Source organism: Rhinatrema bivittatum, chromosome 16 (assembly GCF_901001135.1).
Source record: "Rhinatrema bivittatum chromosome 16, aRhiBiv1.1, whole genome shotgun sequence".
Classification (NCBI taxonomy): Eukaryota; Metazoa; Chordata; class Amphibia; order Gymnophiona; family Rhinatrematidae; genus Rhinatrema; species Rhinatrema bivittatum.
This window is the reverse complement of record NC_042630.1, coordinates 26,831,155-26,849,822: the sequence shown is the minus strand read 5'-3', so window position 1 is coordinate 26,849,822 and position 18,668 is coordinate 26,831,155. Positions and strand designations below refer to the sequence as shown.

The window sequence follows — 18,668 nt, the reverse complement described above, 5'->3', positions numbered from 1 at the left end:
TGATGCAACTCTCTGCTTTTATGGTGGTGGGGTGGGGGAAGAAAGGAATTGGAGTCAAGACGACAACCAACATGGGCCTTGACTTTTATGGTCTTGGGTACTGATATAAGCGAAAAAGCACAGGACTGCTTCTAAGGCCAAGTCAATACACAAAACACATCAGTCAGCACTGTCTGAATTTTCAAGAAGGCTCATCACCAAGTAAAATGTTGCTAGCAGTAAATTTTTTTATGGGTTATAATAAGGCTTGGCAATAACTGCATGGAGTTGCAGTTGCTACCTGTAAGCGAAACAAGCGGGTAACCTGCACAGCATGGCAGATACTAACATAAGCTTTCTGGGCAGACTAGAGGGACCATTTGGTCCTTTTTTGCTGTCATTACTATGTTACTGTATATATGTAATAAGCAGTGGCTATTCCCTAACTAAACATGGTTAATAGCAGTTTATGTACTTCTCCTTCAGGAACTTGTCCAGATCTTGTGCATTTACCACATCCTCCGACAATGAATTCCAGAGCTTAATTGTACATTGAGTGAAAAAGTTTTCTCCGATTTGATTTAAATGTGCTACTTGCTAACTTCTGAAAGAGTAAATAACTGATTCATATTTATCCTTTCATGATTTTGTAGACCTCTCTCATATCTCCCCCCCCCCCCCCCTCAGTTGTCTCTTCTCCAAGCTGAACAGCCCTAACACCTCTTTAGCCTTTCCTCATGGGGGTGCCATTCCATCTCCTTTATCATTTTGGTTGCCCTTCTCTGTACCTTCTCCAGTGCAATTATATCTTTTTTGAGATGCGGCAACCAGAATTGCACACAGTATTCAAGATGCAGTCTCACCATGGAGCGATACAGAGGCATTATGACATTCTCTGTTTTATTTGCCATTCCCTTCCTAATAATTCCTAACATTGTTTGCTTTTTTTTTTTTTTTACCACTGCAGCACACTGAGCTGATGATTTCAATGTGATATCAACTATGACGCCCAGATCTTTTTCTTAATATGGAATCTAACATCATGTAACTACAGCATGTGTTATTTTTTCCTATGAGTCACCTTGCACTTGTCCACATTATATTTCATCTGTCATAGGGACATCCAATCTTCCAGTCTCGTAAGGTTCTCCTGCAATTTATCACAATCCATTTGTGATTTAACTACTCTTAATAATTTTGTGTCATCTGCAAATTTGATCACCTCACTTGTATCTCTTTCCAGATCATTTATAAATATATTAAAAAGCACCAGTCAAGTACAGATTCCTGAGGCACTCCACTGTTTACCCTTTTCCACTGCGAAAATTTAACCAGTTTGCAATCCACAGAAGGACATTGCCCCCTACCCCATGACTTTTTACTTTTCTTAGAAGCTTCTCATGAGGGACTTTGTCACTTTTTAGATTTCTAAATTTAGAAACCTAATGAAAGTAGGAGCTTAAAATTAGGCATTCAATCACATTAAATTTTCAAACGAGTCAATTTAGAATCTTAACTTCCAAAGTTAGCCTCCTAAATCCTTTGAAAATTGACTTTTGTGTCCTCATCATTCCATCATCCAAGCTGTTAAATAAAATATCGAATACACCAGAGCCTGGCCCAACTTCTATAGAAACCCACTGGATAATTCCTCCCAGGTTAACAAGGCAGATAAAGGAAGTTTAGACCTTAAGAGACTGGTTATGCTAGTCATAGAGCCCCTCTTCATTTGTTACTGCTGAGATTTCTCTCTAAGCTGCACCTTAGACAAAAAAAGACACAGAAACGTTGCACATTTTATTGGATATTACATCACAAATCTCCCAATGCCATTTTCATAGTAAACAGGATTGCAAATGCTTGTGCCCCCACGTTCTCTGCAGTGGCCTCTTGCCCCAACTCCTAGCTGAAGTTTTAAAAGCAGAAGCGGCAAAAGACATAATGAAATGTGATACTGAAAGCACTGGAATGTTATAGAATTAGCTTTAAGAGGCAATGTATATGACCTGGCATCAGTTAGAAAACATGGAGGGGACCATCGCCGAAAGCCTCTACACACAGATGCTGTACCAGAAAGGTTTGTGACCTCTTTTCATATCTCTCCCCCACCCCATAAACACTACAGCTGTGCATTCTAGATCCAGATGTCAGAGGAGCAGTCACCCCCAGGGTAGCGAATCTCATGAGCGAGGACAGGGCCATCTGGCTCTTTCCCAAAATCCAGCAGGAAATTCTCATTAACCTTCAGGCCTCCTTTCCTGGTATCCACATCAATCTGCACCATGAGCGAGCCGTGCCTAGAATGAACCAGAGGCATCATGTCAAGCTTGGGGCAGACCCTCAGTACCATCCTCCTGCACATGTAGGGATTATGCGGGGACTCTTACTTGATCATGTTGGGGTAGAACTGCTTGTCCCAGCCGCTGTACAGGGAGTTTGTAGCATACAGCCTCTTTCCATCCAAGCTCAGCTGGATCATCTGTGGGGCACCCTGCACCTTTGTGCCCTGTAACACACACAAGCACTCAGCTCTTGCAGAGATGGGACTGCCTGCTTCTCAATTTGTGGGATAGGACCTAAAGCGAGTCAAGCCGCAGCCTCTCAGAAATCCAGGCCGGAGTGATAGGTTTACAAATGCTAAGGGCGCAAAACACAGCTGCTTGTGGCAGTTGAAACGTGGTACAAATTAAGAACATGCCAGTAGGAAAAATTGTTTTGAGGTGGTTCCTGTGACGATAGGGAGGAATGGTTTGAAACTGGAGCAGAGAATACTTTCATCTCCTGCCTTGAGCCTGTGTCCTTTCTGCTTCTGGTACACTAAACTGCTGCTAGAAGATTGGCAAAGCCAGCAGGACCACAAATACCATTTAGGGTGTCCAGGATCCCACTGCACTATGGGAAAAAAAACAAAAACCCACATTTACAGAAGAATGCCAACAAAAGTTTGAGGGATGGTGAGCTAGGCCCCAGAAAGTGCTTGCATCTCATCCTCTGCTGACTAACTATTACTCTCCTGCTTAGTGTAAAGGCACTAACTGACCAATTACTTCCTCCCCCCAATATCCATTCCAGCGCCATCTTCTCTCGTCTACCTCACTCCCTCTGTACGTTTGTTTTAGCAAATATTGAGGCCACTGTCACAGGAAAAATTGCAGTTTTGCATGGCCACTTTGGATGGTTTAGGATGGAAGAATTCCAGGTTTCTGAAGAGGAGACCAGGAGCGGAAAGGCACCACTTTCCACTATACAGATTCTGAGGTTCAGGCACCAAGCAGCACCTGGGCCATCATCCACCTACCCGTCAGGATGCAAAGTGGCTGCCCCCTGCCAGTCAGTCTATGGAAAGGCCGCACAGACTGTTGGCCCAGGAGGTGCTCGTGAGCAGTTTATTCTGTTTGTTCCAAGCTGAGCTTTTTGCCTTTCTGGTTGTGGCACTTTGCATGGCCTGCTTGTATCCAAATGCCCACGTGGGCTTTTAGATATGCTGCTTACTGGCTCAAAGTATTTTATTGATGTTTTATGTTATTTTTATTATGCTGTAGACCGCACTGGCCAGATCTTCTGATTGTGTGGTATGTAAAAAGTTGGAAATAAAGAAATGCAGTCTAGGGGATGAAACTCTTATGCACAAAAGAAGAGCAGGATCTGGGGGTGATTGGCCACCTTTAAGATCATCAGATACAAACAGGTGGATAAAGCGATGGTAAAAGCCAGAGAGATACTTGGCTGCGTAGGGAGAGGAATGGTCAGCAGGAAAAGGGAGGTGATACTGCCCCTGGATAGGACCCTGGTGAGACCTCACTGGGAATACTGTGCACAATTCTGGAGACCGCACCTTCAGAAGGATATAAACAGGAAGGAGTCTGTCCAGGGGGTGGCTACTGAAATGGGCAGTGGTCTTCATGCAAAAGCATCTGGGGATGGGGGGGATACAAGGGACACTGAGGCAGCCTCTCAACAGAAAGGAGAATCTGGAATAAGGGGATACAGGATGAGGGTGAAAGGGGGAGATGCGGAAATAATCTCAGGGAATATTTCTTTACAGGGAGGGTATTGGATGCATGGAACGGCCTCCACGCAGAGGTGGTGGAGACAAGGACAGTGCCTGAATTCAAGAAAGCAGGGGATCTGAAGGAGAGGTAGAGATGGTCTTTTTCTCCAGTCATGTTTCTATCTCTGCTATAAATGATAGGGAGATGAGAGAGAGGGCTCATATGCTTTGCCCCTTTTTGATGGGATTGTGAAGGATTTAATCTTTAGAAGAAGTGGTATAACCTGGCCTTTTACAGAAGCTTTTAAGAGATTATTAGGAATTTAGGAGTGAACATCTCTGGTTTTTATGTTCTGTGTAATTCTCATGGGAGCAATCAGTGTTTGTAATTAAAATGCTGTATTTTTTTATAAGACCGATTTAATTTGTGACTAATAAGTTTGCTTGTTTGCTATTTGGACAGACAAAATATAAAGTAAGAATCCTCTGTGTCTGTCCCAGACTTTCTTGAATTCTGTCTCTGTCTTTATCTTCAACACAGGCCCTGATGCCATTCCATGTATCTGAAAAAAAAAAAAATCTGCCTACTCTGAGCTTCGTACTATGACCTTTTTTTATCCCCTGAACAGTGTGTGATTCTTGCGCGTTTATATCTGAGGTGTTTGAATGTCTCCATCATATCCCCCCCTCCCAGAAGGTAATACATACAGTATTTTAAGTTCTTGAATCTCATCTCATAGGGCGTAAGGTACAGACCTATAGCAGTCCCAGCCACAGTGGGCCTGAGAAGTGGGTCCAGATGTCAGAGAAGTGCAGAGCAGTTCCCCTTGAATGGTCTGTGTGCACAGATCTACTGTAGCCCTTCAAAACACATGACTCCGGTATAAGAAATGCCGAGTCTCTTACCGTGGACACGATGGGAGTCAAGAGCCCTCACAATTTTGTATTTCGCTGTAGACAGAGGAATCGGGGGTCTCGTTACTCACCTTAATGATGACTGGCTTGGGCTGGCAATCCTCCTCTCCCACCACCACCACTGGCCCTCCCTTCACAAAACTGCCTCCTATAAACACCTACAACAGGTAACAAGCACAAGGTTACTGCATCCTCAAGATATATGCAGGCCAATGCAATATCACCCCGGAAAGAACGTGCGTCGAAACTGGGCGCACGGTTTGTTTTTTTAGCGCGCGCACATCCACTTCTCCTGGGCACTCGATACAATAGACAAATGAGCTGCCTCGTTAAGAGGGACGTGCAATGGATAATTTGTGCATCCCTAGTGCTCTGCATTGAGTGCCCAGGAGATGTGGCTGTGTGTCCACAACAGCCTGGCCAGAGCTCCCTCCCCCAATTCCCAATTGGTCCTTTTCACTAACACTCGTCAGTGAAAAGGACCAATTCCCTTTCAGGACAACCTTCTAAAAGGGAATTGGTCCTTTCTCCAACATGTGACAGTGAATGGACCAATCAGCGGTAGGTGAAGGAGTGAATACATTAATATTAAGTGCCTGTCACTTAATATTAATTTATTCACTCCTTCAATTGGATTAGAACTTGGGGATACTGCTTCCTATGGTTCTTCCTATTTAGTATCGCACTGATTCTAATAGAAGGAACCACAGAAAGCAGGATTTGTTTGTTGAGCCCTTAAGTGCAGCATGCTTTAACACCTGCTGCATTAAATTTGATACCTTAAAATGGGCGCCTTGGCCGTGCAGCAATTTTTGGCATTGCAGGGTAATAGCTAATAGCCTCATCTTCATGGAACCTGCATGTGATGAGCGTCTATTAACTATGCACTTGATTGGACATGTTTTGGATGCACTAATCCTTGTATTGCATTGGGCGTAAGTCTAGTGCATCCAAAACGTGTGTCCAGCAGCATGCTGACCTGAGTGCCTGATATTGCATCGGACTAATTAAGTGACGTACATAGGGTGCCAAAGGACATGCAACCATTACAGTACAGCTTCCTGCTTGTCTGAAGCCTTGCCACTTACTGTCTGTAGCAGTGCTTCTCAACCCAGTCTTTGGGACACACCTAGCCAATCAGGCTTTCAGGATATCCACCATGAATATGCTTGAGATAGCTCTGCATGCATTGCTTCAATCCTATGCAAATTTATCTCATGCATATTCATGGTGGAAATCCTGGAAACCTGACTGGCTAATTGTGCCCAGAGGACTGGGTTGAGAAGCACTTGTCTGTAGGGCAAGTGTCACTGCATGGTCCCCAGACATGCCGTCCCCCTTCTCCCAGTCCTCCATACATGGGCTCACCTGCCCCACCAGCTTGGGATGCTTGGTATCCGATATGTCATACTGACGAACGTCTCCATGCAGCCAGTTGCTGAAGTAGAGGAATTTGTCATCCAGAGAAATCAAGATATCTGTTATGAGACCTGGAAGGGGTGAGGCAAGGCATGAAGCTCTGCTCTTGTGAAATCAGCCTAGAACCGGAGAAGTTTGTGACTAGCAGCTGGATCCTATAACTTAAATATGACAGCTCTTGTGAAATGCAAGGGCATGGCTCCATGCTTAAAAACATTTGTGCAAACAAATGTCAAGTCTGAATTAAGACCTAGCCTCATTTGTAGTGATGAGCCTACAGGGAATAAGGCAGAGAGCAACCAGCTGGCCTGGATGTTACCACAAGCAATGGTTCCCACCCCCTCTCCCCCCGGGAGGAAACTTCCTTGCTGAAAGGACTAGAAGGGACCTTAAGAGGTCTTGTCCTGCTCTCTGATCCAGCTCCCCATCATACGTCTCACAGTATGTTGTGCAGGACTCTGGTCAAGGTACTCCAAACTACAATGCTCCCTCTTGGAAGTCGACATTGAAAGCAGAGACATTAACATGTCCACCACGATAGACCCAATGGAATCCACACAATAGCATTTTCAGAGTCAGGATGGCAGCATCAGCTCCATGCAAAGCACCCTCTCAGGTCCTCTCTAATGAGAAGAGGCTCACCCCCATAATTTCACACCCCGCCTGCCCCACCTAAGGTTTTAATGTCCCTGCAATACTGGTTAATGCACCAGTCACCACCTCAGATTTATGGAAGAGACCTCAGGAAGGAGCGAGCGTAAATTCTAAGCAGTGTATACAGATGTAAAGTTAAATGCACCAACCTTTTTTATTCAAAATATAAAGAAAAGACCAGCAACAAGCAATATTCTGCAGATACTAGACCTTCAGTGGAACAAGACCTCCCCTTACTGTCAACTTAAAACAAAAAGCCTAGTCTTAAGCTACTATGGCCATAAGAATTTAAAAATTCTAAAAAAAAAAAAAAAAAAAAAAAAAAAAGGGTCATATAAATCCACTTACTTGGCATCTCTGGTAGCAACCAGCCTTCAACCTTCTTACTGGGCACCTGGATCACCTTCTCTGCAGCCCACTTCCCTTCCTGGTTAGATGAAGGTATAAGCTGTTAGGTAATTCACTCCACATGAGGGCATGAGAACCTGTTTGCCATCTGTGTCCAGCACACGCATTCATAGACAAGATACAAGGAAGGTCCAAAGCTCTGAAGAACACCGTCTACATAATCAGCAAGGAAACCAACCAGCTTCCCATGGCAGCTTCTACAGTGCACATTTTGAGTCCTCACTCTTACATGCTTACCGGTGTCTTATAGAAACGGAAGATAGAGCCACTCAGTGCACAGCCCACAAAGCCCTCTGCAGCATCTGGGTTATGGAGGAAGCGGATCTCCAGTGGAATGGCTCCTTCTCCCAGGTCAATTGACTGGATATGGGTGTGCGTGGTCCAGTCCCATACGTGAAGGTGACGTCCATAGTGTCCTATAATGCATCGTGTCAGATGTGTAGCAGCTGTTCATTTGTGTTATACTCCTGTACCCAGACAGCATCCCTAGACATTGTAATGTATGTGAAGACAGTACTAGTGAAAGTAGCCTTGTGCATTGCACAGCTGCTTCCAAAGGGAAGGAGGAGTCAGATTAACGTAAGCATTACTGCAACTGAGAAAAGAGAATGCGGCATGCCCAAAACACCAGAGAGAGTTAAGAGAACACATGGTGTTCACTCCTGGTCTCCAGTGCCAGCTTTATGAATTCCAGTTACGTGGGTACCGTAGGATTCCCAAGGACACGTTTCTGACCAACATCAGTAAGACTTGACACAGGCCTAATCAAAAACTCAGGGAGTGTCTCCCACCTAGCTCCTCTAAAAAACAGTGCAAATCTCTGCAGTGATATGAAAGCCCACATAGTCTTACCAGCCTGCACATCCTTTGGGTTGAAGCCTTCTGCCAGGACTTTGGGGGTTCCCCATTCTGTGCTGATCATAACATTATGTCGAGGCTGGTACCAGTAGTCATAGCCAAAGGGGACGGCCTGCCCTTGCTTCTCCCAGTTCCCTTTCACCTCAAAGGTCTTTCCATCCAGCAAAATAAATCCACCTGATCGGACAAAAAAAAAAAGGTGATAGTCTCAGGCCAACTCATAGCCACTATGCCTTACAAATTGTATAATACCATACTGATTTATATATTCAAGACTGGGTGTCAACAAGCCAATCATTCATGTGAGACCTCACCAGCTCCTTGCTGGACTTCAGTCATTCACCCATTCATTTTTTAACCATTTTCTCTTTGCAGGTAAAATGTATCAAAATATCACATTCTTCTTTATAAATCAAAAGTTAGAACAAAACACCCTATCTGGGACAGACACATCATTAACTGGACCGCAGCTTTTTTTTTTGTAGGCAGATGCTGCTTCAGGGGTTATTAATGGCAATGCTTAGCATGGCAAGATGTTCAGTCAGGATGCCATTCACCTGGTCTTGAATATATAAATCAGTTTGGTGGTGGTGTGAATTTTGTATTGGACTGCTCTCTGTTTTGATTGTTTAACAGTAATTCCAAGCCCCTCTTTATCACTTTATATATCTCATGCGTTTTCTCACAAATTGTATCACATACTGTGTTCAATCATGAAGATATTCACGACTGGACAGATGAAATTGGTGGAGGCATGGTACTATATGTAAAAGATAGCATAGTCAAGCATGACATTAATCCTCTAAGAAACAAAATGTAATGTGAAATCCTTATGGATAGAAATGCCATGTGTGATGGGTAAGGATATAGCAGTGGGTGTATACTACCAGCCATTTGGCCATGATGAAGAAACAGATAAGTGCTAGCTGAAATTTAAAAAACAAATACATTTGGTAACACAATAGATTTCTATTACTCCAGTACTGATCGAGTCAGTGTCTCATTGGAACATACTAGAGAGGTTAGGTTTCTAGATGCCATAAATGACAACTTCATGGAGCAACTGGTTCTAGAACTGATGAGAGGGGCAGCTACTTTAGATCTGGTCCTCAGAGGAATGGAGAATCTGGTGTTAAGGTAACTGTGATGGGGCTGCTAAGCAGTAGTCATAATGCAATCAAATTTAACAATTACTGGAGAGGGACAGTAAGTAAAACTACTGCAGTAGCATATAACTATAAAAAGGAATACTATGATAAAATGAGGACATTAGTTAGAAAAACTAAAAGATGCAAGGTTACTATTTGAAAATGCCATTTTGGAAGCCCAGATAAAATGTATCTTTCAAAAAATGGAATGCAAATCCAAATGAAGGAAATAGGCAAAAGCATATGCACTAGTAGTTTAGATATAAAACAGGCCAAGAAAGAATGTGAGAAGAAGCTTGCCTAAAAGGCAAAAACTAAAAATCTTTTTCAAGTACATTCAAAGCAAAAAGCCTGTGAGGGAGTCAGATGGGTCCTCAAGAAGGACAAGGAAATCAGAATTAATTATGTGCCTTAGTCTTTACTGAAGAGAATGTTAGGAATATATCCACACCTAAAATATTCTTTAATGATGGAGATTGAACAACTAAAACAAATCTCGGTGATAATGGAGGATATAATAGATCAAACTGATAAACTAAAGAGTAAGAAATCACCAGGACTGGATGGCATCCACCCCAGAGTCCTGAAAGAACTAAAAAATTAAATTGCAAAACTATTATTAGTAAACTGTTACCTATCATGTAAAACAGCCACAATACTTAAGCATATTGGAAGATGGCCAATGTGATGCTGATTATGGGATGAACTGGGAAATTACAGACCAGTGAGTCTGGTTCAGTGCTAGAAAACTGGTAGAAGCCATTCTTAAAAGCAAAATCACTGGCCACATAGACAGACATGACTTAATGGGAAGAGTCAACATGAAAGTCTTGCGTTATAAATCTTTTAGATTTTTTTTAAGGTTTAAATAAACATGTAGATAAGAGTGAGCTAGTGGATAAAGTATTTGGATTTTCAGAAGACATTTGACAAAGCCCATGAGAAATCCTCAGGAAATTTTTAAAAAGTCATGGGATAGGAGGCAGTGTCCTATTGTTTATTGGCAAGTGGATAAAAGACAGAAAACAGGGTAGGCCTAAATGGAGAAAGTGTGATAGTGGAGTACTGGGACCTGTGCTGTGCAACATCATCATAAACGATCTGGACAGGGGAACGACAAGTGAGGTGATAAAATTTGCAGAGGACAAAATTATTCAAAGCAGACTGTGAAAGTCCCTGTGAGACACAGCCTGGGCCTCTAAACCGTAGATGAAATTTAATGTAAGAAGGTGCAAAGTGATGCACATAGGGGAAAAAAAACAATCCCAACCACAGGTACACGATGCTGGGTTCTGTTTTGGGAGCCACCACTCGGGGGAAAAAGACCTCGGAGTCATTGTGGACAGTACATTGACATCTTCAGCGGTCCAAAAAGCAAAAAGAGAGTGTTAGGAATAATCTGAAAAGCAATGGAGAATAAAGCAGAAAACCTCATATTGCCCCTGCATCGAGACATGGTGCAACCACACCTTGAGTACTGAGTGCCGTTCTTGCTCACGCCATCTCTTAAAAAAAAAAAAAAAAGAAAGAGAGACCTAGCAGAACTAGAAAAGGTGCAGAGGAGGGTGACAAATGATAAAGGGGATGGAACATCTCTCCTATGGTAAGAGGCTGCGGAGGCTGGGGCTCTTCAGCTTGGAGAAGGGACGGCAGGGGAGAAACAGGATAGAAATGTATAAAATCAGGAGTGGGGTGGGACGGGTGAACAAAGGGGACAGTTATTTACTCTTTCAAATACTAAAACAAGGGGGCACTCCGCGAAACTGACGACCAGCAGATTTAAAACAAATCATAGAAAGTACCGTACTTTTTTTTTTTTTACTCCGCGCACAATCAAGCTGTGGAATCTGCCGTCAGAGGACGTGGACAAGGTGACGAGCATAGCAGGGGATTAAAAAAAGGTTTGGACAAGTTTCTGGAGGAGAAGTCCATAAACTGTTATTAACCAAGAAAACTTAGGGAATAGCCATTAGCAGCATGGGATCTGCCTACTGTTTGGGATCTGCCTACTGTTTGGGATCCTGCCAGGTACTTGTGACCTGGATTGGCCACTGTTGGAAACAGGATACTGGGCTTGGACCTTGGTCTGACACAAGATAGCACCTTCTTGTAAACCAGGGGAAGGCAACTCCAGTCCTGGAGTGCCATAAGCAGGCCTGGTTTTCAGGACATCCACAATGAATATGCATGAGAGAGGTTTGCATACAATGGAGGCAATATCCATGCAAATCTCCTGTGCATATTCACTGTGGATATCCTGAAAGCCTAACTTGCTAGATGTGCCCTGAGGACTGGGTTGAGAACCGCTGACCTAATAGGCAGGCTCCCTGTCTCATAAATAAGGTCCATGACATTAGCTGCTCTACAGGACTACCTTTGCCATTTCCAGACGGGTCCCCTATGGTACTGATCATGATCTCTCCACTTGCCAGGCAGTGTGACGTGTGTGGATTCGCCAGGTTACATTTCCAGAAGATATCAGTGGGTTCAACCGTCTGCAATATGGTTGGTGTCGGGGAGGGAATTGGAACAAAAGGAACAAAACAAAGTCATGTGCCGTTACATCACCAGCCCAGCAGCCTCTCCTGTCTCTCAACTTTGCCTATGGAATACACTCCTGATGGTCCTGCTTCTTACAGACATGCCAAATTCTGATAGAAATTAGTTGCTTGGAAGTTCAAAGTAAGGGCAATCACCAGCTGTGACCCCCCCCCCCCCCCCCCCCCCACTCTTCCCAGGGCACCCCTGTACTTCAGGGTATAGGGTGAAGCCATGCAGATACCTATCGGTATCTGGTTCCACCCAATACCCTGGAAACTGGCAAGTTTGAGTACTTGAATCGGTTGGCACGCAACTCAGATAAAGCTACAGTAATCCTTCCCTCAAGCAGAGCATGCACGGGCCTTGCACAGGCCAAGGAGGAAAAGCTCATGCCACCAAACCTTGTGAATCCTGGGTGCACGTGGATCTGTGCCCACATCAATCACATAGACGCGTGAGGAGATGAGGCAGGGCAGGATCAGACGGTCACGTTTCTTGGTTGGATCCCCATGGCAGCTGCTGCAGTTATTCCAGCCAGAGTGATGCAGCTCATCAAAGGTGTTGCTCATGGGTAGACGATGGATCACCTGAGTGTGTTACAGAGCGGTATTAGTAGGGGAGCTCACAATCCATGCTAACATTATACAAATCTTCATACACATTCATTCTGAAGTGGGTATTATTTCTGTTTCATGTTGTAGTGTTTGTATTTCACACTGAGATGTGTATGTAATGCAATCCATACAATTTTTTATAATAAAATAGTCAGCTGCTCCTCCAGAACACCTTCAGCTGGACCTCCAGCTGCCTTATACATCTACTTCCAGTAACTAGGATTGATATGAAGGGGGCACCCAGCAGGGCAAGGAGTACCTGGGAGTAAGTTGGAGACTTGGGGTCCACATCAACCGTGGCCAGATAGTCTGGTTTCTTTATTGGGGTGTTCCTATGGATACAGGGCAGGTACACAATCTCTTCTCTTGGACCTTAGAACATTAAAGGATCACAAAAAGAAACAAAAAAAAAACAACAATTAAGCTCCTCCAGAAAAAAAAAAATGGATTAGTAGCCACCCAAGTCTGAAAGCAGAGCTGCTGCCTGTGCGGTCAATCTAAACTCTGCCCCATCCCCCACCTCCCAATAACCACTTGCAAGATGGGCACACATCCTGCTGGGTTCCTTCTACTGTTGAGATACAGTCCCTGCACATTATCCAGCAAGCTCTTACTCAGTAAACGATCATTGCTCGATCCCCAGAGGGGGCAAAGCCCAGCTTTTCTCACCTTTCATGGCATCCAAAGGGGTCTTGTACCCAGGGCCACATTCACCATGCTTTGCTTTAAGAGAAAACAAAAAAAAGCACAGAATGAGCAGCTGGACCTGAGGCCTGCGACCTTCCAGCTGTCCAGTGCTATGGAAGAGCCAAAGGAGCAGCCGGAAATAATTTCCTATTTGCAAGTCAATGAGAGAGTTTAAGAGGAAAAAAAAAAGGAGTTTCAGGCCTGTGTATCCTACTCATACCACATCCAGGGGTATAAGCTGAATCAGCCCCGGTACTGTCCCGGTGCATTTTTTTTTTTAATTTATATTTTATTATGTTTTTTAAACAATTTAACATTGTAAAAAAACACAAGAAAATATTCTGTTTTGAGAAAATAACAACATATTAAACAAATGCTTTTACCATATACATTCAAAACAGTAATATTTAGTCCACATTACGGGAGGTTTCTCAAAAAAAGAAAAGATCAAAGGTAAACTGTAATCATACCTTACAGAAAAATCGGAGAATATATCATTTTATTGCAGTTTCACTTCTCAACCCTTCTTTATCTAGCAAAAAGGACTCTAGGTGGGATGGATCTTGAAAAATAAATGTATTCTTCTGATAAACCACAGAGCATTTACATGGGAATTTTAAATAGAATGTTGCCCCCAGGGCTTGCACTCTAGACTTCAAAGTCAAGAATTGTTTACGCCTAACCTGTGTTGCTCTAGCTACATCAGGGAAAATTTGAATCTGTTGTCCACAAAAATTATAATCCTTATTTTCAAAATATTTTTGCAAAACCTGATTCTTATCTCTCTCTCTCTCTGCAAAAGGTAACTAACAGTGTTGACCTTTGTGATATATCATCTTGAGATGCTTCTAAGAAGGAGGTTAAATTAGGTGAATGTTGGAGAACATCTTGATCCACTTGTGCCCTTAATCTGGATTTTGAAATATAATATAGTTTGTTTTTTTTTAAATATTTATTTATTAATTTTTAGAAGAACATAACAACCGATACGTGACACAGGGAATGTCATATCGCGTATAACAGGCAAATCAATTGATAGCAATAAACAGAAATGAAACCAGAGACATGAAATATTGCCACTGCTTTCTTCTATATATCCTCCCTCCCTCCCCACCCCCCCCTATCCCTCCCCTCTTCCCTTGTCTAGAAACAACTAAGATAGGTACAGCTCAATTGTACAAGGTCAAGATACATCATAATTAGTATGTGGTTACTACAAACAACCTGAGACCGAGAAACAGAACAGAAGAAACATAAAGAAAAAAAAAAAAAAATACAAGCCAAAGAGCATCATCCACATGACCGTAGAAGAGCATATTATACGATACATGTATGTACAGCCCCCAGGAAAAGGATATCTTCACAAAGGTCTTGCGGTTTAATTGCTCATATACAAAAGGCTTATTATAGAAACGATTGGTCATGGATGGTGCGTGGTGGGTGCTAAATAAGTCGTGAACGGGGACCAAATTGCAGATATGGTAGCATAAGTCTTTGCCAACGTGTTCCGTGCTGTGGCAAACTCGAGTGCGCAGAGATGTACCATTTTTCGAAACCAAACCTCATAATTCGGCGCTAGGTTAGAGGTCCAAGTGAGTAATATGGTCTTTATCCCCATCAGGGCCGCTTTCTGCAGTAGTAGACCATTGGTCTTTTGCAGTGCTGTCAGGTCAGGTGGAAGCGTTCCAAAGAGCCACAGGGAAGGATCCAGTGGTAAGTCCAGGTGCAGTAGTTGAGAGCAAAACTCAGAGATTAGTTTCCAAAAGAGGTGCACAACTGTACAGTCCCAAAAACAATGAGAGTAAGTCCCAATCTCGATCAGACATTTGAGGCATTTATCAGACGTGATGAGACGCATCCGTGCAACCCGCAGTGGAGGGAGGTACACCTGCCACAGGAATTTGTATTTGGTTTCACGAAGGGCTACGTTTCCAGAGACTAAGTGAATCCCTTTCATAGATTTCTGGAATTCGTCGAGGGTAATTGTACATTTCGGCCAGGACTTCCATTTAAGGAAAGGAGTATCAAGCAGGGATGGTTTAATAACCGCAAATATGGATTTCAACAACTGAGAAATAGAGTTTTTCCGTGTCGTGCCCATCTGCAACATGCTCCTCATGTTTTGGGAAATTTTGAGAGAGTTTGCTGTAAAATGGAGTCCACTGATAAAATGGTGTGCTTGTTGAAAAGCATAAGAGTCATTTGGGGAAAGAGAATGGGCCGGTTGCAACTCCGAAAAGGAAAGTCTCCTGCCGGTGGTCTCCTCAAAAAATTGATAAATATAAATCAGCCCTCGGGATTGCCACTGAGAAAAAGGTCCTTTGTGAAGTCCTGGGGGAAAAAGCGGATTCCCACAGAGTTGTGAGAGGGGTGTAAGGTTCCCAGGGTGTTGCACCAGCTTGCAAAAACCACTCCAAGACAAGCGGCAGGTTCGCAAAAAAAGATGAGGTTTGAGACGTGCCGGTACCTCGTGGGCGGGGATCTGTATAAGATGATTGAGAGCTGATACACCAAACCACTCCAGCAGGTATGGATAGGGTATGTATGAAGACGTAGACATTAAGCAATCTTTGATAAAGCGCAGAGCACAGGCTAAGTTATAAAGAAGTAAGTTCGGGCACCCCATGCCTCCTGCATGCACCGGAACCATAAGGACATCCATAGCCAGTCGTGCGCGCTTACCTCGCCAGAGGAATATGCGAAGGTTATTTTGAAATTTTTTATTATCGGTCTTGGTGAGCCATAACGGTGTCATTTGCAAAACATAGAGCCATTTAGGGAGAAGAATCATCTTCACTAAATGTATCCGGCCCGTGAGGGATAGCGGTAACGCTTGCCATTGCTGAAACTTAGTTGTAGTGAGGTCCAGAAGTGGTTGAATGTTGGCTTTATACAGGAGGTCTATCCGGGTAGGAATTCGGATGCCCAGATATTTAAGTTCCTTTGTGACCCAACGCAATGGAAAATCCCCGGGCCATGACGTCCGAACCGTGCCTGTGACATCAATAACCTCAGATTTTTCTTGGTTGATCTTAAGACCTGCAAACCGCCCATATTGGTGCTGTAGTCGGAGAACCTCCGGCAGGGATGAATGCGGCTGGGTAAGAAAAACCAAAACGTCGTCCGCGAAGGCCGCAGTTTTGAAAACGTAAGTAGGCCCTCCAAACCCTTTGATAATCGAACTCTGGTCTAGTTTGCGTAACAGGGGATCTATGGCTAGGATGTACAAGAGCGGGGATAACGGGCAGCCCTGGCGAACTCCTCGTGTAATATGAACATCCTTAGAGAGGTAACCATTTGCTACGATTCGAGAAACTGGAGAAGCATACAAGAGCTGAATGAATTGGAGAAACTCCCCTGAAATGCCAAAGCGCTGTAAAGTGGAAAAAAGATACGGCCAAGCCACTCTGTCAAAGGCCTTTTCGGAGTCGAACCCGATGGCAAGTGCAGGGATTTGTTGGGTTTGACAGATTTCCATAGCTGTTATGAGCTTTAAAATATTCGCATGAGGTGAGCGTCCTTTTACAAAGCCCACTTGCTGGGAGGATATCAATGAGGGTAATAAAACATTCAGGCGGTTAGCAAGCACCCTTGCCAGAATTTTCAAGTCACAATTCAACAGCGAGATGGGACGGTATGAAGAAGGGTGTAGCGGGTCTTTACCTGGTTTAGGTAGTACTGTGATGTGTGCGAGATTAAAGAGAGATGGGAATTTATCCTTTGAGAGAGCAGCAGTATAGAAATTGGTTAAGGGTTCAGTTATTTGTTGTTGAAGTATTTTAGAGAAATCATAAGAGAGTCCATCGGGGCCGGGTGATTTCCCCGTTTGGGTGACAGAGATAGCTTGAGAAATTTCGAATTGCTGGAGTGGTCTATTCAGAAAGGTGCTCTGATTGGCATTGAGCTGCGGTAGTGGCAGGTCTTGAAAGAATTGTTGTTCGTCGTCTTCATTTCGTTCATGATCCGCCGCATAGAGATGTTCATAGTATTGGCGGAAACATTCACAAATGACCGTGGGATCAGTTGTCGTGGTGCCATTGGCCTGAGCCATACTATTGATAAAGGTTTTTTTCCTTGCGGTACGGACTAAGTTAGCCATTAATTTACCCGCTTTGTTTCCGAATTGAAAAAGCTGTTGTTCACCTTTCAGAAGGAAGGATTGCGCCCTTGTATGTAGCAGAGTGTTAAGATTTCCCAGGACATAATAGTATTCTTTCTGGTGTTGTGGGGAAGGAGTGTGGATCATCTTCTGTTTGCACTGCTTTAATTTGTGTTCGAGATCTATAATATTCTGATGCAGCCGTTTATTTCGTGCATGAACATAAGAGATGATTTCTCCTCTTAAGACCGCCTTGCCAGCTTCCCAATAAAGATGAGGGTCGGAAACGTGTTGCTGGTTGGTTACCGTATACTCCTTCCACTTCCCTTGTAGGTAGTCTCGAAACGTATAGTCATCCTTGAGATAATTGGGAAACCTCCAAGTTCTCTCCGTTAAGGTAGGTGATTTTGAGGTCAGCGTCACCGAAATTGGGGAGTGATCCGAAATCGCCTGTGGTTCAATAGTTGCATGTGTAATTTTGAAGAAGAGAGATTGCGAGATGAGGATATAGTCAATCCTTGATAAGGACATATGGGACCGCGAAACGTGAGTAAAGTCCTTTTCTGCAGGATGGAGTACACGCCATATGTCTAGTAGTTGGAGACGCTGACAGATGTATGCTATCCCCTTTTTTTTTGTAGTTGTGGCTCGGCTTTGCGGAGGATTGCGATCTACTGTAACATCATGTACGTAGTTGAAATCCCCTAATAGATAGATCTGCCCGATAGCATGAGTAAGCAGAAGATTACATATCTGGGTGAAAAAGCTATACGAATATTCATTTGGTGCGTATATGTTACAAATTGTGACAGGGGTAGCATTCCAATGCCCGGTAACCAAAATGAATCGCCCATTTGGATCTGCGATGTTTTGTACAACCTGGAAATTTGCAGTTTTACTAATCAGAATAGCAACTCCAGCTTTCCTATGTACTGCTGCTGAGTAAATGCACGAGCTAATCCAATCACGACGAAGTTTTTGGCTCTCTTCGGCTGTGAGATGAGTTTCTTGGATGCCGGCAATATCTGCATGCAGATGTTTAAAGTGGTTTAAAACTTTTTTTCGTTTGATAGGTGAGCCAAGCCCATTAACGTTCCAGGATATGAGTTTATTCATGGTGGGCGGAAGCAGAGAAAAAAATTGTGCGGGAAATAAAAACCATAAGGTCCATGGAGATTTGGAGGTGAGACTTCCCAGCAGAGCCTCCCCTCACTCAGCCAGCAATGACACATGAAAGCAATGTGACTGTCCTCGATCCACGGCAAATGCTGGAGGTCGTCATTTGTAGAAATGATGAAATGCACACTTGTTGTATGAAGCTTGAAGCAAGTTAAACCTGTACAATTAAACATAGA

At 43.6% G+C, this 18,668-nt stretch overlaps 1 protein-coding gene across 3 annotated transcripts in view; it reads right to left on the bottom strand.

Moving 5' to 3' along the window:
* Window positions 1-1,763: 1,763 nt before the first annotated feature.
* Window positions 1,764-18,668, bottom strand: part of SELENBP1 (selenium binding protein 1) — a 32,444-nt gene continuing 15,539 nt past the window's right edge. For all 3 annotated transcript variants that reach the window (XM_029580730.1, XM_029580731.1, XM_029580732.1), the window contains exons 2-12: window positions 13,197-13,250; window positions 12,787-12,899; window positions 12,315-12,500; window positions 11,747-11,867; window positions 8,219-8,401; window positions 7,604-7,782; window positions 7,307-7,385; window positions 6,254-6,375; window positions 4,957-5,043; window positions 2,367-2,485; window positions 1,764-2,276 (exon numbers count right to left, since the gene is read on the bottom strand). In XM_029580730.1, the coding sequence (XP_029436590.1) occupies window positions 2,114-2,276; window positions 2,367-2,485; window positions 4,957-5,043; window positions 6,254-6,375; window positions 7,307-7,385; window positions 7,604-7,782; window positions 8,219-8,401; window positions 11,747-11,867; window positions 12,315-12,500; window positions 12,787-12,899; window positions 13,197-13,250 (1,406 nt within the window). In that variant the 3' untranslated portion in view covers window positions 1,764-2,113. The remainder of the gene's footprint in view (window positions 2,277-2,366; window positions 2,486-4,956; window positions 5,044-6,253; window positions 6,376-7,306; window positions 7,386-7,603; window positions 7,783-8,218; window positions 8,402-11,746; window positions 11,868-12,314; window positions 12,501-12,786; window positions 12,900-13,196; window positions 13,251-18,668) is intronic.